A 26,296-nucleotide genomic window follows, 5' to 3' on the forward strand; every position below is an offset into this window, starting at 1 on the left:
ATAATTTGGGGGCCACCACTGAGAAGGCCCTCTCCCTTGTTGCCATTCTCCGAGCTTCCCTTGGAGTAGGCACCCGGAGGAGGGCCTTTGATCTTGAACATAGTGTACGGGTGTTTCATAAAAATAAAGAAATAAAGAAAGTAAGAAGCTCTTCTATTGTCAGTAAAGGTTCTATTTCAAAACACCACAGAGGCACTGAACAAAACAAAACATTACTCTCTCAACCCTGGAATTACAAACTTTTATTGCCACATGTGGAATTGTATTGATTTTTAACTGCTGTGCCTTTGGTCAGCTCAGAAATACTATTATAAACAAAATGGGAGTGTAGGTCAGTGACTGGCCTCTTAGAGCTGGTTCATATATGCATATTCAATACCTGCCTTACATGTGTGAATAAGCTCATCACAAATCCATGGCTACAAACTCTCAATGATATTCATGACACTGCAGCCCTTACCTGCTTCTCTCTGTACAGGTCAGAATATCTGCACAGAGGCTTAAGAAATCATATGATGCAAATCATGTAAGGCACTGAGAAAATGTGTGGAGATCTGGCATATGGCTGGATACCAGCCTGCTGCTGGTATCATAATCCCCCTTACATTAAATACACAAAAAGAAGCAAACGAGTGTCTGTACAGGATTTATAATTTACACATACAAGTACACAGTCCAATACAACCCTCCTTCCCAGCACACACATTTTCAGGACCACACCCATTGCACTACAATATTGTTACCTTTTACAACTAGTACACAGAGGCAGGGCATGCCTGGGGCAAATCTGCTGCCTCACCATACTGGTTGTATCCACAGCTCACTAAGTGGGGGGGAAAGGTCTTATCTCAAAGGCAAAGTGCTGTTTGAAAAGCTCTAGGTTGGACTTGCTATAATTGCCAGGCCACCCAATTGCTAATGTTGATCATGTATTATGGAACTGTTTAGAAAGCACTGAAACACTTAATGCCGATGACTGAGCAGGTCCATCAGAAATCTTCAGCTTAGCTGCTTCTGCTCTGTAAGAATGCCCACATAGAGAGAAGAAAACAAGCTAGAAATGAATTGTGGCAAACATAAAATCAATGCAAAGGGTCGAGATCTAATTACACCCACCCACTTGCACAACATAGCTACTAGCTGTGATGGCTGTGCTCTGCCACCCTAGTCAGAGGCAGTATGCTTCTGAAAACCAGTTGCCAGAAGCCTCAGGAGGGGAGAGTGTGCTTGCACTCAGGTCTTGCTTGTGGGCTTCCCCCAGGCACCTGGTTGGCCACTGTGAGAACAGGATGCTGGACTAAATGGGCCACTGGCCTGATCCAGCAGGCTCTTCTTATGTTCTTACTACAAAGTGCAACAGGACTGCCGTTTCTCTCCTCCACCTCCAATGCCCCCAAAGAAAAACAAATCTGCTTCAGAGGGCCCCCCAATGAAATCTGTTCATTACCAAACATCATGGCAGCTAATACTTTTACTAGGATCGTAGGCTGTTAAAAATATTATCTAGTTTAATCCCTCAAGATGGTAACAACCTCCCGATTTTAAGGCCCATGTAGTTGGATGAAGGGGGGAGATATTGTTTTACACCAGGAATGTTACCTCAATAGAGATATGACCAATCACTGATCAATGCCAGATAGGAGACTAAATGAGGGAAAAAATGATGTATAATATGTAGAAGACAGACTATACCATCATACCTATGAACCATTTTATCCATAACTGAAATCTAAAAAATAAGATTTTCTCCTTGCATTATTTACAGACCTGGCACAGTTTTTCATCTTCTCAACCGTGCTCCCAAAAATTATTTCAATACATTTTTGTATTGGATGTTTTTCAACCAATTTGAGTACATGTGAAACATGTAGCCCCACTACATATTTTTTCTCTCTTTTTAAAAAATATAATCAGGGTGTTTGTTCAGTGAAGCTACTAGTTTCCAACAGCCGATGTGGCTGACAATTTTACTAGGGTCAAAGGCCATCCAAAAAGGGATACCTCTTCGATTTACCCCAGATGGTAATCTGTCCTAGACACTAGACTACGACATGCAGTCCAAAAAGGCACAGACCAGTCACAGGTTTATCATTTGAGAGAACCAAACCTTGATGGCATCAGGCAGCCTGAACTCCTGTCATCGATAATTGAGAGTAATAATATTGGCTGCTCTTACAGGATTTTCTCAGAGTGCTTCACATTCATTGTCTCAGTAATTCTTACATTAATCCTGTAAGAGCAGCCAATATTATTACTCTCAATTATCGATGACAGGAGTTCAGGCTGCCTGATGCCATCAAGCACTATATAAATTATACTACTATTAATGCTCAGCTACAGTAACCTGCCTGATTCTTCATTGAAAATGGAAATGGGCTGCCTTCAAGTCGATTCCAACTTATGGCGACCCTATGAATAGGGTTTTCATGGTAAGCGGTATTCAGAGGGGGTTTACCATTGCCTTCCTCTGAGGCTTAGAAGCAGTGATTGGCCCAAGGTCACCCAGTGAGCTTCATGGCTATGTGGGGATTCGAACCCTGGTCTCCCAGGTCTTAGTCCAACACTCTAACCACTACGCCACACTGGCTCTCACAATTCTTCATTATAACTAAGAGAAACCATCTTGCAATGAACACAGGAAGTTGCCTTACACTGAATCAGACCATTGGTCCATCTAGCTCAGTATTATCTACACTGACTGGCAGCAGCTCTCCAGGGGTTCAGGCAAGAGTCTCTCCCAGCCCTACCTGGAGATGCTGGGGATTGAACTGCAGACCTTCTGCGTGCAAGGCTCTACCACTGAGCTGTGGAAGATGCTCTGTTCACCAGTATGAAGTTCAAGCTTTTTGTCCTCTATCTTGCACTCTTTTGTTTACCAGCCCTCCCAGGGTGTCTTCACATTTGACATGGAAAACCCAATATCTGCATGGACAATTTCCTAGAAGACTGTTCAATGTGTTTAAAGACAAAAGCGAGAGAGACTGTCATGTCATTTGCACTTTTTATGCTTCCTGTGGGAAACTCTGGTGTAACACCAGTTATACAAATAAACAATACATTTGATCACCTAAATGTTTGGCTGCTGCCTTTGCATCCTTCCCTTATGCCGTACTTTCTTTGCCTAGCTGCCTACTATTTATTTTCTCATGATTGTTCTATTCCCGTTTTCCTGAACTCAAAGCAGCTAACAACTAGACCTCATAAATTCCAATAAACAAAAAAGAACATGCACTCCATATCTGTCCAGCCATCCGTCCAGTTTAAAAAAACAATTTGCAATGAAATTACGCTTTTTTCATCCAAATTCTTGCCTTTTCTGCTATCCAATACTGTCTCGTTCCATGAATTTTGGTTCTGCAAATCACAAGAGATCCAAGACAGGCATATGTTACGGAGATAAAGCCATATATTAGATAAAACACTTGTTTTACACAGAAAGGGCAGGGGAAATGGGTAAGAGTTGTGTATCAGCATATGAATACCGCCTGTCCAAAATCAATCCCCAAATCCTCCACCATCATCAATGCACTGATTGTGGTTAGGGCTTTCTTTTTCTTGTTACAGTAAAGCATGGTCACTTGTGAAGATTATGTTTAGTTAAGGTACTTAATGGAACACCTCAGCAGAGAGATGAACAATATGAGGTGGATGATATGGAAAAAGAATGCCCTTCCTTTGTTGTTTAAACACATAGAACCAGAAGTAAAGCAAACAATACACACATGAAAAAAAATATGAAAAAAGGTATCCCAAATAGGGGGCCCAACCAAGCAGCTTCAGCCAAATCCTTGGCAATTTCCGCTCATTGCTGCACCTTAAAAAGACCTATCTATGCCAGAGAAAAATGCTGCTGTCATACATTCCGAAGAATAAAGAGCAGTACTGTGAACATGAAAGCTCAGGTGCATCTTGTTTCCACAAAGGTCAATTCCCAATGCTACAGATGAAAAGTACACGGCTAAAGCAATAATAATTTCAAGGCTATGTGTAAATCGTAGGCCCCTACAAGCACAGGAAAAGGCAGAATGTGGTATCGGATGCAGTAAAATTCATCTTCCCAAGCATCACAGTTTTATCTGTTTTGAAAGTTATCTTTTATGGTTGCAAATATATGCCTCAAAGTATGTGAGCAATATATGGTTGAAACCAGAAAGTCATACCGCAGCTGAATAAGATGTCAAATGAGCCAGAGGAGGAGGGGGGCTTCAGTGCCTTGCACTCCCTGCTCATCCTCATGTCTAGCAGAAACAGAATTATTCTGCAATTTTTATTATTTTGCATAAGTTATGCCAAGTAAAAAATCATGGATACAAGGTACAGAATCCAGCTTCCTTTCTTGTCCTAATTAATATGTTTTTAATAAACAAATTACAGAGAATACATGGGCTAGAAAGAATCTTTCCTGTGTTGGATGAAGCAGCAACTCAAGACATTCTGTCTCCCAAAGCAGAAAATCCAAAAACCACTCCCCCATAGTGGGAACAAGGTAATCTAAATAAATGATGATGTGCCATTTAAAGGGTACCCCAAAATTTGCCACCTTCAGGAGGCCCCTCCTAAGGATATGATTTCCCTGAATGTGGACAAATGCAGTTACACAATGCAGACAAGTGCACTGAAAATTATGAAAGGAATCTTTACTGTGGAACAAGAACCCCAAGAGTAATGAGGTTTTCAACACAAAAGGTGTTTCTATTTTCACATTTCACAGATTGTCTTTGCTGCATCTAGCCACATCATCACTAAAACAAGCACCATTTCGAAACTAAATCAGTATGTCAGCAAGGTACAGCTGCATCTTCTAGCTACAGCTAATCAAGGCAAGTTACCATCGGAGATACATCATTTATGACCAAAGCTGAGTACAGCATCACCAGGTGTTCTGTTATTACTGAAAGTGAACTGAAAAGGTGCAATATGAGAGAGAGAGAGAGAGAGAGAGAGAGAGAGAGTCTGACTGAGTCTAAGCAAAATAAAAGCATCAGAACCCTCAGAGAAGAGAAAATAGCTTCTGAAAAAATTGATTGGGTGCTAATAGTTAAAAACACCATTATGACCATTGTTACCCATATGCGGATAAGAGAAAAATCAACTCATTTGAAATGTGATGTTGGAAGAGAGCTTTGCGCATACCATGGACTGAGAAAAAGACAAATAATTGGGTGTTAGAACAAATTAAACCAGAACTATCACAAGAAGCTAAACTGATGAAACTGTGGTTATCATACTTTGGACACATCATGTGAGAAGACATGATTCACTAGAAAAGACAATAATGCTGGGAAAAACAGAAGAGAGTAGAAAAAGAGGAAGGCCAAACAAGAGATGGATTGATTCCATAAAGGAAGCCACAGACCTGAATTTACAAGATCTGAACAGGGTGGTTCACGACAGATGCTCTTGGAGGTCGCTGATTCATAGGGTCACCATAAGTCGTAATCGACTTGAAGGCACATAACAACAAAAAACCATATGCAGCCAGTAAAATATCTATCTAATGAGTTAAAAGCAGTGTAAACAGAAGACTCCATTTTGAAGCAATTTTTTAATTGATTTATCATTTAATCCCCTTGGAAAAAGAGGCCATTTTATGCCCTGTTTACAGGAGCTAATTTCGCTCTCATAGAAGTTGTACTAAGAACTTCCAAACAGTAACACTTTAAGGATTTCTGCAAGACTAGAAGTGAGCCAGGAATAGGAGAAAATGCTTGGGGTAATGGGCAGAGGCCTGGGGATATTCAGAACTGGTGGGATGGGAGGAGGAGAGATTCATATGTGCGGTTCTTATCCCCAGACTAAGGCTGCAATCTAATACACACTTCCCTGGGAGTAAGTTCCATTGAACCCAATGGAGCTTACTTCTGAGTAGATATGTATTGGATTGCAGCCTAAGTCAGAGATTTTAGGCATTTGTTCCACAGTGTTTCCTCTAATCTTTTCCTTCACTGCAGATCTATTAGGGAGGGCAATACTGCAGTAGAATTCTGCTTCCAAAACCAATTATCTATCAATCCCAGTTATCCAAGGTGATGACCATCACCAAAGTAATGATCAGCATTTGGTCCATGACTGCAACACATGGTAACCAAGAGACAAGATCTGTATACATCAAAAGTCCAGAAATTGTTCTAAAGACCATTATCTCAGATACTGACATTGGCATTGCGGGCCCCAGATTACATTTCCACACGTCTTCAGATACAAATAGGATTTGCAAGAGCATACCCATGTCTTTAAAGGTAATGGAAGCTGCAGGCCTGAATATGACTGGTAGAATAACATTCTCCTCCAGAGAGCCTTTTACAACCTGAGACTCAATCTAACTTGCAACACAAACATGGCACAAAACTTCTTTCAGGACAATGCTGGTTCAGGCTGCAGGTGGGGGATGCTAAATCTGAAAGCCCCCCGCCCCCAACAAGCCTAGCTTTCTTTGATTTTGTGGCAGAATATTGAAAAAATAAGACCCCACGCCCTTCACACATGCCTAAGAACTGCTGCTTGTTCCAAAAGTTCTCTGTCTATTGAAGTTGGCTTTTTGATCTTCCCTGACTTGCCCACTGCAATCTGTTCTCTAGGTTTTTTGATTGCAAGTTACCCTTCCGGCCCTTTTTAGGATGAAGGGCAGTTCATAAATCATTTTATATAACAAAATAAAAAAGCAAGGCCATCAGGGCTCTGAAAGCTGTAGTGGCTAGCTGGGACCAAACAGCCCCACCCTTGCTCCCAATTTCTATCTGCAGTTTGCAATGCACATTGATGACACACTCTTTGCGAGGCTGGGAAGGGTGGTATTAAGGTAGGCAGGAGTGTTTGGTATCAAAATTGCTGTCTACTATCTCAGATGGAGCTCTTATGCACCTTCTATACCAACCTGCAGATTGGTATAGCCAGAACAGCCAAGTTGTAGTCCAAAACATCAGGAGGACACCACGATGTGGAAGAGTGCTCTATACAAAATGTAGCCAATTTTGCTCCAAAAATAGGCATCATTACACTACTGCATTAGTACTATAGGATGGGCCAAATCAATATAATATTGCTGTGCCATTTAAAGGCCCTTCACATTTCTAATGAGTTAAGTGCTTCCCCCCCTCCACTTTTTTATGTACAGTTGAGATAATGGAGCAGCTCTGTAATCTCTCTCCACACCACCTCTGTGTGGCTTTGTGGTCTGCACTGAGTTCAGAGAATAGAAGTTGGCATTATGGAACTATCATTGAAAGTGTGGCCTCTGTTAACTTTCCAGGCAACCCTGGATTCTCTAGAACAGAGTGTGAAGAGCTGCTGGTCTATCAAACTCTGAAAATTAGGCCTAGATCCCACTGAGGAAGTACAAACCAGCATCTGTTCTGTTCTGTACCACTGAAGGCTGCAGGTGAGGGCTTGTACAGACATAAATCTCCAGCACAGAAAGCTAAAATAGTTTTGTATGGAGGCTCATTAAGAACAATTCTACACAAGCACACTCACAGAGAAAACTAGGCCCTATTGTTTGTACTCTGCTTCGGGGTTGCTACTTCTGAAACCCGTTATTGCCATTTCTAGCTGCCTGAAGCAAAATGGGAGGTAAACAAAACATCTAATCATTGACCTCTGAGTCCTCCAGTTGCTAGCAATGTTCTACATCCCAACTAATACCACTGTGCACTATTCATTAGTGCGTTACAGATGAAGTATGCAACCGTTTCCACATCTCTTGCCTGTACACTAGGACTGAAAGCAAGAGAGGGAGGGTAGAAAAGCTTGCTCTTCAGCCACTGAGAGATAGTAAACAATACCATAATGGGCCTTGAAAGTTCTCTCACACACACTTCTTTAAACTTTAATAGAAATGTTACTTAAGCATAGATAAATTACACCTGCCTCAGCGGTAGCATCTTATTTTTCTTGAGGAAGCTAATGGATAACAAGAACTCTTTGCTCTCATTTACAGTAAATATTAAAGGCAAGAGCACAGAAGGGACAGGATGTGGGCTTAACTCAGGATGTACTGATAATTTTTTATGCAGCAATTGCTGTTTTACAACTGGTATTTTTAAGATTCGGTGTTATTATTTGATGTTTACAGACTGCCCAGAGAACTATGTTACTGGGCAACCTATATAAATATCATGAATAAATAAATAAATGCATGAGACATTACAAATACAGGGATGAATCCTGCCCCAGGCTTTGGCACTCTGTTTGCCTCAAAGCAGAGTCCAAGAAATGTCTCAGCCCAGGAGAGGGGATGCTTTCCAAGCACCTCTGATGCACAGCAAAACTGTGGGGCTTGGGTGAGGAGCACAGAATTGTTCTTGATCTCGCTCTTCAGAGATGCAATGCGAGATCAGTAATAGATGCCACCTTTTAAGGGGTCCTGGCAATTACAAATTTTGGTTGATCACCAAGGATGCCAAGGATCTGTGGATCCTTCTAGTAGCATAGGGTGCATTTGGGTGCATGATGGCTATGCTCTGCCTCCACAGTCAGAGGCAGAATGCTTCTGCACACCAGTTGCTGGAAACTGCAGGAGGGAGTGCTCTTGCACTGAGGTCTTGCTCGAGGGTTTCCCACAGTCATCTGGTAGACCACCATGTAAACAGGATTCTGGACTAGATGGGCCAGTGGCCTGATCCTGCGGGCTCTTCTTATGTTCTTGCAGCATGTTCTCAATTCATTCAAAGTGATGATGATGATGATGAATAGGTCTCAGCAGTACATCAGGGTGAACAGGCACATCAACTGACTGTATACCCAAAGATGTGAACCCCCGAATCCAATGCAACACAGGCTGTGGGCACGCTAGTGGCTTCAAAACTAGCCAGATTGGTTTTTCTGGCTGCGTTTTGATGTGACACTGCCCTCAGCTGGCCACACCTCCCTTCCCCACTGCTGCCTTCAGACCTTTCAGGACCGCTCACAGCAAAGCATTGGGCCAATCGCTGTCTCTTCCTGAACCTGCAGCAAAGTGTTTCCATTGGCCACACTGGGAAGATACTTGGTCAACACTTGGTCAATCTACCAATCAGTTGTGAAACCTTCCTGAAGTTCAATTGGAAAAAAAAACACTGGACCTGATCCGGTGAGGTTTTAAGGGTAAAAAGGGGCAGAGTTCAACTAACATTGTATGCTCCCACTGAGAAGAGAGGTAGAGATGCACTGGAACTGGCACAACAGTAAGTGTGTCTCTACCAACAGAGATTGCCATGCCAAACATTCATAGGCTCTTTGGTAGACAGGTTGATGTGGCCAGCATTCCCAGATTGCTGCATAGTGCAGTGACAAATGGACTAAATTTAGCCTCACACATCAGAGTAGCAACCCACCGAACCACACATAACGGGGGGGGGGGGAGGGGGAGAGAAGAGGGCAGGAAAATTCAAAGACAACCAGCAGAGCAATCTCTCCTTAATTCCATTTTTATGAATTTAGAAACAGCTAGCCAAGTGATTTCTATGGTACTTTGTTATAAATACCCAGTTCACATTTTTCAAAAGCTACAGAATGACAAGCGTTTAGAAGCTGGCTTCACATGAAGCCAGAGATTTCAGTGATCTGCAAACACTGAATATGAATGAGTGCTTTGGCAATGCAAGTAGCCGCTGGGCTTCTCCCTTCATACAGCTGAGTAGACAAACAAGCCAGGAAATGTTCCATTAACTAGTTCCCTGTTTTGTCCAAGCCGGGGAGCACTGGTTAGTAGCTTTAGAACAAATCAAGTTATCAAGGCATGGCTTGAGGTTTGCTTAACACTGTGCCTTGTTCTGAAGCCATTAACCATAGCTCCCCAGTTCAGACAAAACAGGAAGTTATAGTTAATGGAAGACTTTCCCGTCTGTTTGCCAATTTGCATGAAGGGGCTGAGTGTGTATTATTGTTTGAGCTACCCCTCAGGGAGGAAGATGTGTTTTTAAATTTGTATATTTGTTTTTAATGTTTTTAACTGTTGTAAACCGCCCAGAGAGTTTCAGCTATGGGGCGGTATACAAATGTAATCAACAAGAACAAGATACACCGAAAACTGGTCATTTTCCCCACTCCTGGCTATTATTACTCAACTTTGTCTTCAAAACCCTCATGTTTTGTCTTCATTTTTCTCCAGACAGTCAAAGGCAGTTTCAAGGAAGGACACCTGTTTATGACAGGTACACTCATCCCACTTTTGGCCCTGGTAAGGTTTGGCAAGTTTTTGGATTGTTTCAGTACAAATGTTTCATTTTGCCTCTGGTAAACATACGTGTACACCATGGGAAACAACGGCTCTCTCAAATTACTTTCAACTCTCTTAAAAACTACTCATCTGTCTCCAATTGTTGTAACACCACTAACATCAGGTAAACAGAAGGCCAGTGCCATGATGGAATCAAGTGGCAGATTCTATTGTCTATCTTGACAAAATTATACTGTGAGGAAGGAGATGGTCAGAATCTAAAAAAGATGCTCAGATAACTTTCAGTTCAGGGCTTTTCAGAGCTTTGCCCTCAACATATATAACATGCTGGGCAAACTAATCCCAATAGCCTAACCTCCAAATACAGCCTTGAATAATTATTCACTAATAGGCGAAAAACCTTGCGGTTTAAGAACATACTTATAGCCCACAGATATTTCTATCAAACTTTAAAAAGCAGGGAAATTGGACAGCTATAGTGAATGCACCAGGGGAGCAGGAGACCTGACCTCCTCTCTGAGATATTGGACTGCCCTACAATTTGGGTTGGTCTTTCACAATCACAGTCCATTTCTTGTGTAGCTTGGAAGAATTTGGTAACATGTGCCTCTGAGCATAGGTTAGTGGTGGCAATACCTGCCATCTTCAAAGATGGAGAATTACCTTTTGTATGTTTGTTGGTGTTCTTACCTTGCTTCTTTCCTGTGTTACTACTGTTTCTACAGAGAATTATATTTCTCTCATTATTCATCTGAGAAATCAGTGTCAAATTTATATTTATTAATTTCAAAGCCTTTTTACTGGTCAGTGCCATATGATGGTGAAGATAGCCTTTTCTGTTTCAAATTGGAGGTTATTTTTTATTTCTATTTTGGGTGCATTAACAGTTGAAACTGCAGTTTGATGTAAAATCAGACTGATTACAATATGTTGCTACTCAAGCAATGACTCCAGCTGTTGGAAAAAACAAACTTGGCCTGCCCAATATGCATGTTTTCAGCCTGCTATACTTAAACTACTCCACTTAAGGAAGGCATGGTCAATTAAAAACATAAGAGCACACCTAGAATTTTGCTAGAATATATTTCACCTCCCACTGTTTTATGTTGTGCAAATTGAGACACTCCTCATGTCCACTGGAAACTATCCTGCAGAATAGCCAGTGCCATTATTCCACAATTGTTTTTGGAGTTTTTTTAGTGTTGCAAAGTGTTGCTATACTTCACATATTCACAGAAACAGAATCAAAAGAAAATGATTTCCTATAGAAAACTTCACTAAATTTGCAAAGTAAATCAAACATATTTAAAGTGACTATCTGAACTATATCAAGTGTCTTAATATTGTTGCTTCCTTCCTGCTAAAACAAGATCAGCACAGCACATGTCTTCTTTCTATTATTTGGGCTGATTGCAGGTGTTGCCACAACTCACCATATGCTCAGAGGCACATGCTATCAAATTGTTCCAAGCTACACACGAAGTGGATTGGACTGTGAAAGACCAACCCAAATTGCGTTTGCATTTTGACAAGTTTGTAGGGCAGTACAATATCTCAGAAAGGAGGTGAAGCCTCCTGCTCCCCTGGTGCATTCACTATAGCTGCCCAATTTCCCTGCTATTTAAAGTCTGATGAAAATATCTGTTAGCTATGGGTATGTTCTTAAATCACAAGATTTTTTGCCTATTAGTGAATTTCTCTGCTTTTTAATCTGGGAGGTAAGAAATGGGTTCCTGTGCAAGTTTGCTGAGAATGGATTGATCATTTGCATGCTTATTGAGTTCAATGGGATTTACTCCCCTGCAATCATACTGAAGATAGGTAAAATGGACCATGGGGGTGGAAGAGGGGGGGAAAGGAGGGAATGGGAAAAGGGAAGGAGGAAGGAAGGGCAAAGGAAGGGGGAGGGAAGGAGCAAAGGAAGTGGAAAAAGGTGATGGGAGGGTAGGTTTGATTATTTGCCTGCTTATTGAGTTCAGTGGGATTTACTCCCATGCAATCATGCTTGAGATAGGTAAAACTGACCATGGGGGAGGAAGAGGGGGAAGGAGGGGATTGGAAGGGGATGGGTGAGGGGAATGAGGGGGCGAGACAGGGGATAGGAGGGAGGAGGAGGGGAGGGCAGGTTTGATCATTTGCATGCTTTTTGAGTTCAATGGGATTTACTCCTGTGCAATCATGATCTGAGGGAGGGCAGGAGAAGGGCAGGAAGGGAGAGGAGGAGGGGAGGAGATTGGATGGGTGGGCACTGGGCAAAGGGGAAGTCCCTTTCCTTTCCAAAAGGAAAACATTGTGACCGGTATCATTGTTTTTTTCAGCATTTCCCCCACCTTTTTATTCTACAGCAGGCACATGTAACCTCCTACCCAAATTTAAACCAAAGCTGTCACTGGCGACACCAACACCAGACCTTTATTTCACTTTAGACAGTCATGGCTTCTTCCAAAGAGTCCTGGGAAGTGTAGTTAGTGAAGGGTGCCAAGAGTTGCTAGGAGATGCCCTGTTTCCCTCACAGAACTTCAATCAGAACAGCTAACAAACTACTCTGGCCACTGGAGCTGTGTCAGGGGGATAGGAGTCTCCTCTCAGCACCCTTCACAAACTACACTTCCCAGGATTCTTTGGGGGAAGCCATGACTGTCTCAAGTGAAATAAAGGTCTGGTGTGGGTGTGATCCCCTGATTAGCCAAGCCAAGCAGCTGTGAGTCTGGCTTTTATAACACTGACAGTTGGTTTTTACTGAGCATGCCCGACACTATCATTCAGTTCAATGCAAAATTTCTTAAATTAATTAAAAATCAGCTAGGCATTTTTTTAACCTTTAAACTGCTGAGGATGAAGGTCACAGTATGAGGCAAGGTCAGTAATAGGATTACAGGTCCTCTGTGTATATGGCTGATTTTTAATTAATTTCAACAAATTATGAGAACTCTGACAGAAAAAAGTCCAAAAGGGCTCTGGGTTTTTTCTCTTTGTACACTTTGAACTCTCAATTCGACTGTTTTGTGTATTGCCATGAAAATGTAGAGGGTTGTTAAGCAAGCGTTTCTGAGTTCAGGATTATATGTTTTGTAAGGTTTTGTTTTAAAATGAGCTTATAGGAAGCATCAGAATAGCATGGGGGGTATTTTCTATTTAACACCGGAATGCGAAAAATCCACGCTGGCTATAGTATGTTAGAGAAGAGAAACACGAGCTGCTTATTGTAGGTATTTATCCCACTATATGTGGCCGTGGCAAGGAGTGCCTTTGCCCATTTAAGACTAGTGCGCCAGCTGTGCCCGTTCCTGGAAATGCCTGATTTGACTATGGTGATGCATGCCTTAGTTACATCCCATTTAGACTACTGTAACGCGCTCTACGTGGGGCTGCTTTTGAAGACTGTTCAGAAACTTAAACTGGTACAAAGAGCTGCAGCCAGAGTATTAACAGGGGCTGGTTACAGGGACCATACAACTCCCTTGTTACAACAGCTCCACTGGCTGCCAGTTTGTTTCCGGTCACAATTCAAAGTGCTGGTTTTGACCTTTAAAGCCCTATATGGCCCAGGTCCAGGCTATTTGTCAGACCGTATCTCGCTATACGAGCCTGCCCAGGCCCTGAGATCTTTAGGAGAGGCCCTTCTCTCAGTCCCAACACCCTCACAAGTACGATTGGTGGGGACGCGAGATAGGGCCTTTTCGGTGGCTGCTCCTAGGTTCTGGAACTCCCTTCCTAGGGAGGCACGAATGGCCCCCTCCTTGCTATCCTTCCGTCGGCAAGTAAAGACTTTTTTATTCCGACAGGCCTTTGGGATAGAAGGTGTTTAGAATTGGGCTTTACAAGGCTTGTTTTATTGTTTTACATTATTATCTGTATTATTTTAAATTGTTTTTGCCTTTTACGGTTTTAAGGTTGTGCACAGTTTAATTGTATTTTAATTGTATGTTTTTCTATGTTTTTAATTACATGTAGTTTTATTTGTAAGCCGCCCTGAGTTCCAGTTTGGAAAAAGGGCGGGGTAAAAATAAAGTTTCAATTCAATTCAATTCAATTCAACATACATAGCCTCACAAGTAATTAGAGACACAAAATCCAAATATCTTATTTACAATGTAAAAGGTGATGATTTGACATTCATTCTGCATTATGAATCTCTTCATCATTCATAGCTGGAGGGTAGTTGGTTTAAAGTTCTTCATTCTCACATGGAATCAAGATCCATTTAACTCACAGATGGTGGTTAATATTAAACAATCAGTTTAACATTTATACAGTACTTTTACTCCAAGTGCTTCTTTACATATATTAGTAAATCTTACAAACAAGGCAAGTCCACATTACAATCCCCATACTACAGGGTTACAGCAAGGAGAGAGAGGGCTTGTCTAGGATCAAACTGAGACATCATGGATGATGTGAGATTTGAACTGTGATTCCTTGGTTCGCAGCTCAGTCAATCAGCCCCCCCCCCACTGCCCCTGTTCTCAGAAACAGCAATAGTAAATAAACAGCCCTACTGCTGAAAGTCATTTCTTATTATCATATGTTCTTGAATGGTTTTGGTAAAGGAATATTTAGTGTGGGATGGGGCAGGCACAGAGGGAACACTTGCCAACGGTGCCTATAGCATTTCACAGATTTATCATAAAGGAGCCACTCAACATTAATATAACAACATTAATATAATTACTAGGACTACAGATTCCATGGATAGCATCCAATGTTTTTGCTCCATGTACAGAAGGACCTTCCATTCACAGAATTGGAATTGTACTCAAGGAAGGATCCCATCTGTGAGTGTAATTCTCTTTCAATAAAGGGAAGTTATAAATAAAGAAGCAAAATATGCAATAATGCCTCATGCGTACAATAGATGTTTTGTTTGTTTTTAACTGTAACTTTCTAATGATGTTGACTGATGGGGAAACCTTTGGATTTTCCTTGTAAAAAGCAAGGTAGCGTTTCTTCAGAGAATGCTTTAAGGCACGTGATGCAATTCTGCGGCTGCAGCTGCATAGTTCTTGTCCCATATGCTGCTCAGATAGAAGACCACCTGGGAGCCACATGCAAGGCACTTTCTGGGCTCTTCAAAGTAAGAGTAGGGTATAAGTGAAATAAATAAAGGCATACATTAACTACACAAAACAAAATTAATTACATAGGAAGTCTTCCAAAGTGATACTCATTGGAACAAGACCAAAATTGCTTTTGTCACTGTACTTCCACATCCATCTGTTGACAAAAAATGTAATACGTTGCCTGAACTTCCACGGATGGATGAAACACAAGCAAGAAATTACTGAATTTAAAAATAAAAGAGAAATGTGCACAGTCTAGTCTGAGTAAGTGGAATGCAGGTTTAGTGACACTACAAAATTAGAGATCAGATAGGATTGTAAATATTAAAATCCGTTATGTGGTATGTCATGGCCTTGGGCACTTAGTTTTAGTCAACACACCTGCAAAACAAAACCAATAGGCACTGTGGAAGGTCTAAAAAGGATGCTGAGATTTAAAAACAATTTAGAAAATTAGGTCTGTTTACACTGAAAAAGTGGCAATTTGTAAGAGGTATTCAATAAAATGGCATCAAGGAACAAAATTGTTTTATTTTTTCCTCTTATGTACAGCTTTCCAAAAACAAATGACTACTGTCCTATATTTTTTTCCAGTGGAGATTCTCATCACTGTGCTGTTATTGGTAAGGGTCATCTTGTCCTCTATATTTGATTAAGCAGCCTAAGTACTTCTCCTCACCTCACAAATCATCATCATCTGGCGTTATCCATATAAAAGACAACAGCACTCAAATTGCTGAAAGCTGGAGTCTTGAGACACAGGCTGCGGCTAATTCTGAGGCAGACCCCAACCCAACATGTGAAGCTTCATTTCTGCTTATTGAGGAGTGGAGGGTGGCCCATAATGGTTGATGGCAGCAATGCCTGTGCTGCATGCCATCAACCAAGATGGCGGCAAAGGCTTCAGTCCCTTACGGAAACCTCAGCCGCCATCTTTATTGATGGCAACCCTGCGCGAACAGCAGAGAAAGGTAGGTGAAGCGCGGGGGATGGCGGGCGGTTCGGAAGCTCGTCTTGCGATCTGCGGGATCGCGGAAGGGAAACAGAGGGGCCCGGGGCAGGCTAATGCCCAAGGGCCCCCGCATTCCTGGAGCCGGCCCTGCCCCTGGACATGAGGTTTCCATGCCTGTAACCCAGTCCAATAGGGGGCATCTACATCGCCTGAATGGCCTCCATGGGCAGCACACTGCAGTAGTACCCATTCCTAATCAACAGAGCAGAACTTTCTGCCTCCTCCACTACAAGCTCCAACAACTGACCTCAGGGACCTGGATTCGGGTATGATTATCTGTGGCCTTGGAAGATACACATTTGTTGCACACACAAACCAAAATTTTACATATACTTGGGAGTAAAATGACACCTTGCTCCAAATCTTATCAGTTTCATAGAGTGGACTGATATAAACATTGAACCAGAGGAAGGGGGAATGGCCCCTCAAGAAACATTTCTCTAGACGAGAAACAATCCATCACAACACTTTGGCAGATAGGAAAAGAATAACTACTAAATAGCAAAACTATTAAACAGCAAAAAACTTTCACTGAAGTCACTTGTGCTTTCCATTATTTGCAATTAGGATATTAATCCAGACAAGTCAAGTGTGATCTCATTTAGTATGCCAATCAGTCCATTTTCAAATGAACCAGTGATGGTTCAAGCATTAAGCAAAACACCATTTTACCACTTCACAGATCATCCCTCCGCTCTTTCTGAGCTGCAATGTTTTCCTTGCACAATGCAAGAAAGAGAAGTGAACCAAGCCAGGCAAATTTCTTTAAAATGAACACCGATTAAGAGAGTTTTAAATCTACTAGTAATATCAAATGGAATAATGATGTCATGCATTACACAACTGCAGTTACAGCAGGATAAAACCAAACCAAAAGCAATTTCACATAGTCTTTCACCTCTAACTGCTTTCCCTTAAAATAACAGTCCAACATCAGAAATGATTATCTGGAAAGTGCCTTTACATGTTGTGCTTAGATTCACTCTGTTTTGCGAACTACAATAATTATGTAATTATATCATGGTGGTTACAGCGAAGACAGAGATAGAGAAAAGAGCACTTGAAGTCAAACCACACAAGGCATCCTTAACAGTCAAACACACTAAGGCTTTAATCCTCAAAGTGCAATAAAATTTCTTCTGTAATTAGTATAGCTATACATCTATTTCAGCCAGTCCAGACCTTCCCCATCCCAGCCACCCCCAGTCACTAATAAGGTCTTATATTTCCAAGGGAAAGAAGGCCAGTATACTACAAACAGAAGTATGGTTTAAAATTATCTTTTGAAAAACAACTTCCATTCCTAAAACAATTACAATTTAAAGTAATAACAAACATTTTAAAGTAACTTTTTATAATACTCTATACCATGGATCCGCTCTGATGGGATACACACAGGTTAAAATGAAGACTTTAAGCAAATGCTAAACTAAATGTTGGCTTTACTCTGAGTTTCACTTCTGTGTAAGCCAAAAAAAGGCTTCCTTACCTACTAGAAGGAAAACTTCCAGATTAGGGTGGCCCACTACTACTTTTGAATTGATGCAAGAACTTTACCATGGCAGTCCACTGGTTCACCAAGCTTTCATTATCAGGCTTTTGCTTTGTGTAAACTCTATTGCTGCAGCTGCAGGAAGGAATAACATCTCTATGTGTTTGGTGAGCATATTATGACCTTATACTGAGCTGAGCAGTACGAATTTGGGAGCATTTGGGATCAGATCACCAGTTACTGCGCTTCAGGGCTCTGCATGTTATATTCAGGGCTGTGTGTATGAAGCAATTCCACGGGACAGCAGAAAAGGTCAGGTACTTTGTTAGTGTGCTTCCCAAGAATCTTGAGCATTTATTTGAGAAGAAACTTTCCAGTCCTTATGCAATGAAGATAGGCTTGAAAAGAAATAGGCAATACTTTCTGAAATCTTGGAAACCATGAGGCTAAATAAAATTTCCAGAATTTGGGTCTGGCTTCAGTGTATCTTCAGTGCCCTGCATAGCTCCTCCCTTCATAACTAGCAAAAGCTAAAAAAAAATTGAAAAGGTAAGAGAAATTATATATATTTGCTGAACTTACAAAACTAGTTTTCTTGATGCAGATTTTTTAAAAGCATAACACACACAAATATCTAAAACTCATGGTTTACTTGAACAATCAGACAATTCTTAACTACATGCCCAAACTTTCACAATAGCCCCATACAGATTTTCATTATAGGTAGAAATGAGCATATGGATGACCTTAATGACAATCTGCACAGGACTAACGTTAAGACAGCTGAAAATCTGAACCAGCAACCGATAGGTTCAGTTCAAAAGCACTGTACAATCAAACTCTAAGCTCTGCAGTATGACTGCCTAATTTGGGGGCATTAAGAAAGCTGAAGAAACTGGCTGGCAATGCCAGGAAAAACAAACAAAAACACAGAGAAACAACCAGAAGCTTCCTAAACATAATCTCTAAAGTATATTCAAACTCTCAGATCAGATACTGTTTAATTAATTCTGATACTTTCTATAGTCTTTGGTTTTTAAAGTTTGTTTTATTATGATCATAACATTGAAAAGTTGTTTTTGCTTGCTGTTATATTTGTTGTTATGTTACTATATTGTTTTTTGTTATTAGGAAATTGTTTTTGAGATGTATTTCTGTTCATCTTGTAAGCTGCCTTGAGCACATTTTTTGTGGAAAGGCGGCATACAAATAAAATGATGAATGAATGAATGTTATAGGTTGGAAAATAAAATGTTTTTAACAAATGGGGCAGGAGTAGGTGGGCCAGAGCTAAGCTGTAAGAGCTAACCAGCGCAGTTTGGGGTGGGTGAGTAGAGGTGATTAACACTGAACCTGTTGTCTCTCCATGTTCTTGCTGAAACTCACAAATGATCAATAATACAACTGTTTGAGCCAGCAACCCAGATTAGACACTATTCTGTTACATGACATTTTCGGGAGCACAAAAACCAACATGATCTCATTAAGTACTGCAAATGCATTAAGACATTTGCAAATTCCTTTAGGGTCTTTTGTTTTAAAACAGAAGGCCAGCCTATGGTCTCCTTCTAATTGATACCACGCTGCAAACAAAACACTAAAGACAGCGCCAAAGGGGAGGGGGAGCATTGGGGTCTGGAATTGCTCTGGAGAAGTCTTTACTTACAAGAGAGCCATGGTCTGGAGTTGCAAAGAATTAATCTTTTTCAATTAATCAAAGAGTATTTGATACGGAAAGTGGTGTACAACCTTGCAAATGCAAATAAACAATTTTTAAAAGAGTAAAACTTGGGTTTAAAAAAATACTGTTAATGGAGGCATTCCTAAACACATTTACCTGGGATTACGTTCCATGGATGTCAGTGGGGCTTACTTGCCATTGTGCTGTGTTAATCACTTTAATTTAGCAACAGAAGTTATATTCTAAATTGGGGTTTATTATGCTAAAATATTTTTAACTATACAATAATACTAAATATAACCTTGCAAAAAAGGTAGATTATTTTGACATGTAGGATTATTCAAGCATGTGATCTGCCACCCATATTCTGAAGTGGTATATTCCAGGAGGGCTGTACCATGTGAACTTTTGAACTTTTTTTTTTTAAAAAGTTGTAGATTAGACCTTTGAAAACTAAGAGATTTAGTTTTAGGTGAAGTTCCCTAGAAGGGTCACAGTTAATCCTCAAAGTAGCATCTCTAAAATAACAGGCTCAGAATTTTGTTAAACACTGTTAGCTGTCTTTATACCATCTAGATGGCACTCCGTACCACTGGGCCATTTCTCCTTTCAACCCAAGTGGTATTTGCTCATTACAGAGGCTCTTCAGAGAGGTTTTGTTCTTCTAGTCTACAGTGTCCCTTCCATGAGAGGCAGCAAAACATTTTCAGTGAGTATGTTTTATTGTATTTCATAGTCAGCTCTCTGATGCAATGGCCAGATTCTTGAGTTTTGAAGATGAGCTGAATTATATAGTAAGAACAACTTCATTGATTTGTTTTGTTGGGAGAAAACAGATGTAGTTTCACATAAAGATGCAGTTCCTTAAAAACAGAATTTAACAAACAAAGAAGCTGAACAAATTGTAAGCACAATGCTCTCATTCAGAAACATCACCACTGTTGTCAACAACTTGTCTATTGAAAGTCCCTCAACTTTGCATGTTGTTTTGATACCTGCAGCTGCGTAAAAACCTCCTTGTATGTAGAAAAACAGCAGATCAGGATGAAGACTAGGCTAGAACCGTTCTCCTTTATGAGCTAGTTTTCAAACAGCCATATCTCATTCACATTTACTCAGACTTACTACTGAATAAGCATGCATAAGAAGCAACACAAGTACAGGGAGTTGTCTGCATATTTTTATACTAGAGAGCCTTTAGTCTCAACAAACCCAAACCACATAAGCATACTATATGTGTTGTTCCTAGGAATAGATCTATACATTTCAAGGGAGGTCTTTGCAGGATTACATGACTTAAGCACAAATTAATCGGTAACAAACATAAACCCTCAATTCTATCCTTGTAGTCACTAAATGGCATTAGGATTATAACAACCATTCCACACTTTATAGAAGTTTCTCAAAATCACTTAACCAATCAGTTAACTCCTTAACCTGCTTCTCTTTGCATAATCCGGGTGACTGAGAAGATAAAGGGGTGGGTTCTTTCCACTTTTTCCATAGAAAGAATCTGGGAGCAGCATTCTGCATAACAACTCACAGTACACACTAGATTCTTTGGTCTAAAAGATATTCAGAAACATATTGGAAGAAATGGAAATATCCAGTGTTGCAATTCCTCCACGAGGTATCCAAAAGAATCTTTGAACTGTACTTATCCCATTGGTAGTCTTCTGCATGCTCCTTTAACAACACACATCATTTGTCACTGAGTCAAGCTTAAATTCACAAGGCATATCCAAAACTGCAGCATAAAAACCTATGGCCTTAAAAAGCAAGCACAGTAAGTTCTGTGGTCTCTTTAATGTAGAAGCTCATTCTTTATGAGGGTGCTCAGAATAATCTTGCTCACTAGTTTCTAAAAATTCACATATTCCCCCACCTCCAGTCCCATACACAGATCTTTCAGTGAGTGCCTTTCCCATGGTAATCCAACCATATAACTCTAGGAAGATCTGCCTCTGCCCCTCTAGGGCAGGACTGGCTAACTTGGAGTCTAACAGCATCTGAAGGGCCACAACTCCCATCAACCCCAGCATAACCAATAGTCAGGGATGGTGGAAGTTAGAGTCCAACAACACCTGGAGGGCCACAGGTTAGCTACACCTGCTCTGGGGATTTCTATATCTGAACACTCCCATGTTGAATAATGATGGCTCCCCAGGAACCACACTTTTCAAATTCAGCACCAGCTCTGAGAATGCAAGCTCCTTCCCAGGCGACTCCCCACTCCTTTCCTCATCAGACTTATAAATGTAAATGTACTTCCTTCAAGTTGATTCTGACTTATGGTGACCCTACGAACAGGGTTTCCATGAGGCTGAGAGGCAGTGACTGGCCCAAGGTCACCCAGTGAGCTTCATGGCTATGTGGGGATTCGAAACCTGGTCACCCAGGTCGTAGTCCAAGACCTTAACCCAGCCTTTCCCAACCAATGTGCCTCCAGATGATGTTGGACCACAATTCCCATCTTTCCTGACCATTGGCAATGCTGGCTGAGGCTGATGGGAGTTGTGGTCCAACAACATCTGGAGGCACACTGGTTGGGAAAGGCTGCCTTAACCACTACACCACACTGGGTTTAAAGTCGCATGTGCATCAATCCAAGCACAACCAATATAAATCATGGTTCCATCATAAACCGGAAACTGAAACCATGATTTGAAGTGAATCTCCATACCATGGTTATGAGAGAACTTGGTTTGCACTAACATACATCTAGTGTGTGGCTGTTCCAAGTTCGAAAACCAAGTTTCTTTTATTGTCTTTTTTTTTTTTTTTTTAAGAAAAAAGGCTGCTGGGCTTCTTTACAAACAACTGCATGTAATGTGTAGTCATGCTCTGAAATGTGTTTCTTCTTCCTTCTTTTGAAAAGGAAGATGGAATAGATTTCCAAGCATAGTGATACAATATGAATGAAACAAAGGGTCTCTCTCTTACCAATTGAACTATTTAGGCCCAGACTAAATGTCCAGCCATTTTTTTTATATAATTAGGTCTTCACTAATTTCTTCCCAAGAAGGAATTACCTCTGTCTGTAATTCTTGGCGAAAGGCTGCAGCTCAGAGGCAGAGCACATGCTTTGCATGCAAAAAGTCCCAGATGTAGTCCCCAGCATTTCAAGGTAGAGCATGGAATGTTTCCTGCCTGAAACCCTGAGAATTGCTACCAGTCCGTGTCAACAATACTGAGCTAGATATCCAATGATCTGATTTGGTATAAAACAGCTTCCTATATATTTTTCTAGTCCAATCATGAAGGTAACCTGAAAATAGCAGAGCCTTTAATCAGTATGCTCTGGGCTCAGAGCACTCATCTTGTCCCTGAAAGATTTCAGCCTATGGTACATTTTTCTGGCATTTTTTTCAGTAGTTGGCATATGCTTAAACTAAAATATTGTTTACTAGTTAGTTATCTGGAAAATTATTAGTGCCTGAATGCAGATTTTATACCTACCAACAGAATGCCAAATTTGAGGAGACATTTCCAAAAAGCACTTTAGAGAGGAATTACAAACTCTGCTCAATAAAAGATGCTCATTTTCTTTCTGGGATAAATGACTGGGCTAATAAGATACTATAAATTTAAAAACAGGAGCACAGCATTGGGCTGCAAGTATGCTTAATTGTATTTCCTTAGTTTTATCTCCTTGCTGTCTCCTTCTGTCAGTACTTAAGACTGTAACCATCTTGCAGCAAGGAACTGTCTTGTTTTGCTTATGCTACTCTCTAAAGCGCCAGGTACATTGATTGTGCTATATAAAGTAACAACAGAGGCCTTAAGATAAGCACACAAGATCTACCAGACTTTAGCTCTCTCTCTAACAGAAAGCTTGTTCTTGTATATCAATTACTCTTTTACACTTACAGAGCCTAATTTTGTAATAAAAAGTGAAAGCGCACATAATCACAAGACTGTTGTTGAGGATATTGAGAAATCCCCAATCCCACCTTTCGCAAACATAATGAAACACAGTTACATCATATTTACTTAGAGCAAGACACATCAGCCACTCATGAATCTAACCCTCTTATATCTACTGCAGAAACTTCTCTGTAAAATCCTCATCTTGCAAACCAGCAGGAGCTTGCTACATGAACAGATGCAAGAACAAGTTTTACATCTGTCATGAATCTGACCACTGAGTCTTCTGAAGCTACATGCGCTTAGCTTACTTCCAGGCATGTCCAAACAGCAATAGCAAGCAAGGTCAAAAAAGACCACAGTCTAAGAAAATTTCTAACAAGCCAAAAACTAATCTACATCTGAGTAGGAGAAAAGTTCACTCGTTTCTTCCCCAATCCTTCTTTATAAAACACACTCCAAAGTACTTTGATGAAAGAAAAGTCCCATAAATACATTGCTTATTAAGGTCAGAAGTTTGACTTGATTTTATGCCAGCATACACTCTGCTTGCCAAAAATACTCTTCCGGCATTCTGACTCAAGTCTGCATTACTAAAGCAGGAAAGTATCAACCAGTTACGCACCAGCAATGAATTCAAAACAAACCATCATCAGAAAGTCTTCTGCTATCACACTGAAGAGGGTTATGAGTCACCACCACAACTACATCTCTTCAGGATGGTTGTTCCCTCTCCCACTCTCTTCTCAATTCCCACAGTTGAAACTTGGGACTATGGGAGAAAGGCTAGGCTGTTATTTTGCAACTCTCAGAGCAGTAAGTGACTCTGAGTCATGCTCCATTGGTGCTCAGAGGTTTCCACAATATTGGGAGTACCTCTAAATGCTGCATTTAGAAAGAAATAATTCCAGCAAGCCATTACTGCCACCTTCTTCTTCTTCATTATATATTTATTTCCTTTCAGTATAAAGGCCAGTTCCAGTGAGGTGGATTTTCTGGAAAAAAATTATATTGGAGAAGTTTCCTAAACACATTATGGTAATTTCATTGTAACATTTTCAGTTTCCATCAGGAAATTTTCTGATGCTCTAGAGAGTGATCTAATTTACACTTGGCAGAGCAAGCTAAAAACGTTGCAACAAGCTTGTATAATATTGTATTTTCAGTTGACATCCATGCATTGTTACTAATAAACTTATGAAATGGAAAAATTTCCCATGGAAAAATACTGTGAAAAGTTCCTACCCTACATCACTGGACAGTTCCCAAGTTTCCATCACATTCTAGCATTATACCCAAAAACAGAACCCAGGATAAGGCTATAGAGAGAGTGGCTGGCTGACTTTTCAGTGACTCTCTTGAAGTCTAAGAGGATAAGGAAAGCTGAGAGAAGACCAAAGCCAAACTGGATTGGGGATTGCCAGTGTAAGATTGCAAAACAGACTGTGTTTAATAGAATTACCCAACTCAGGTGAAGCCGGCAGAAGGGCTGCCGGCAGAAAGCTCTGTGGCATCCATTTGCTATTCGGGAGCCGCCAGGTCGGCTGAATGTCGGCTTGGCCAGGAGTTGCATGCATGAACAGAAAAGAAAAAGCCAGCTCTCCCAAATACCCCTACCAGCAAGTAAGCACTCTCCATTGACTTCCATTATGAATATTTTCTTAGACTGACCTTTTTCTCAGCATAACTTTGGCCCGGATCAGGACCCGCAGGAGAGCTCTGAACAGGAGTTGGATGTTGCGCAAGTCCCCCTGGCCCCTCCTCTGACCCCCCCCCCAGAATGCCCCTTTTTCAGGCCAGCTTCTGTCAGCACTGCTTCTGCCACGCTGGGTTTCCCTGGTGGACCAGTGGCTGTGGCAGGGTGAGGGGCTTTTGCTGGTGGAGCCTGGCACAGCTGGGACCCTGCAGGCTCAGCCGGGGGTCCACCACATCCAGTTCGCCTCAGCCCAGCATAAATACAAGTTGAGTTTGTGCCCCTAATGTGGTCCGAGAGCGCCATCACTCCCCACAGTGTACACACCTACTCACCATCAACTCTGGTTATCATTTGTATTGAAACAATACAAATATCTAACAAACCACAGGAGAAAGTGGGTGTGTGCCACAGGCAGAAATCCTTCTTTCAACCCACTGTCAACTTTGTGTTAAAGCCCCCCACTACCAATCACTTCCACCTTTAACATTTTCCTCTTACAGACAATTGTGATGAAACCATCAGACATTATTTGAACATGTTTCTATACTTCTTGAAAACGATAAAAAAAACCTCTAAATCACTTTGCTTTCTGAGTATTCAAAAACATTAAGAATACATCCACATGTTATTCATCGGGCCTGCACAACTTATGGCCCACCAAGCTAAGCACAGCCCACCAGCCATGTATTGTGGCCTTGCCAAGCACCCCTGCCCTTTTCGATGGTAGGCACGTGTGGAGAAGAGAGACAGAGATAATGGCAATCATTTGGCTTGCCACAATATATGGTTGCTTTTGCAGGCTTAAGATTCAAAGAACAACATATGTGAGTGGGCACACACGCACGGAAAGTTGCCAAATTGACTGAAGAATGAAGAACAGAATACAGATCTAATAAAGAAATAAACATGAACTTTTTATGAAAACACATACTAGAGCCAGCAGGAGCCAATCAAGCAGCATCCTAATTACTTTGGTTGTTTTGTACATCAGCATATACTGCAGCTGCATAAAGGGAGGCAGAGAGGAATTGTTATACAATGCTGCCCATTAAACAGCAAAGGGTGAATACAATTACTTACCAAGTGATAAATTACGACGTGTGTATGCTGACCAAGAGAGGCTATCAAATTATCACAGGTTGTCATAGTTATTCAGGAAAGACATAGACAGCCATTTTACCACACATCACACCACTTATCTGCACCTGGTAAGAACATAAGAAGAGCCTGCTGGATCAGGCCAGTGGCCCATCTAGTCCAGCATCCTGTTCTCACAGTGGCCAACCAGGTGCCTGGGGGAAGCCCGCAAGCAGGACCCGAGTACAAGAACAC

The 26,296-nt window shown here is 41.1% G+C and overlaps 1 protein-coding gene across 3 annotated transcripts in view; it reads right to left on the reverse strand.

Annotated features, from left to right (window-relative positions):
* Positions 1-26,296, reverse strand: part of MFHAS1 (multifunctional ROCO family signaling regulator 1) — a 53,432-nt gene that overhangs the window by 22,649 nt on the left and 4,487 nt on the right. The window contains exon 2 of one of the 3 annotated variants that reach the window (XM_061635440.1): positions 15,003-15,223. The exons of the other annotated variants lie outside the window; for them this stretch is intronic. Coding sequence (XP_061491424.1) covers positions 15,117-15,223 — 107 coding nt within the window. The 3' untranslated portion in view covers positions 15,003-15,116. Of the gene's footprint in view, positions 1-15,002; positions 15,224-26,296 lie in introns of those variants that run through there. 3 annotated transcript variants of the gene reach the window in all.

Source organism: Rhineura floridana, chromosome 1 (genome assembly GCF_030035675.1).
Source record: "Rhineura floridana isolate rRhiFlo1 chromosome 1, rRhiFlo1.hap2, whole genome shotgun sequence".
Taxonomy (NCBI): domain Eukaryota; kingdom Metazoa; phylum Chordata; class Lepidosauria; order Squamata; family Rhineuridae; genus Rhineura; species Rhineura floridana.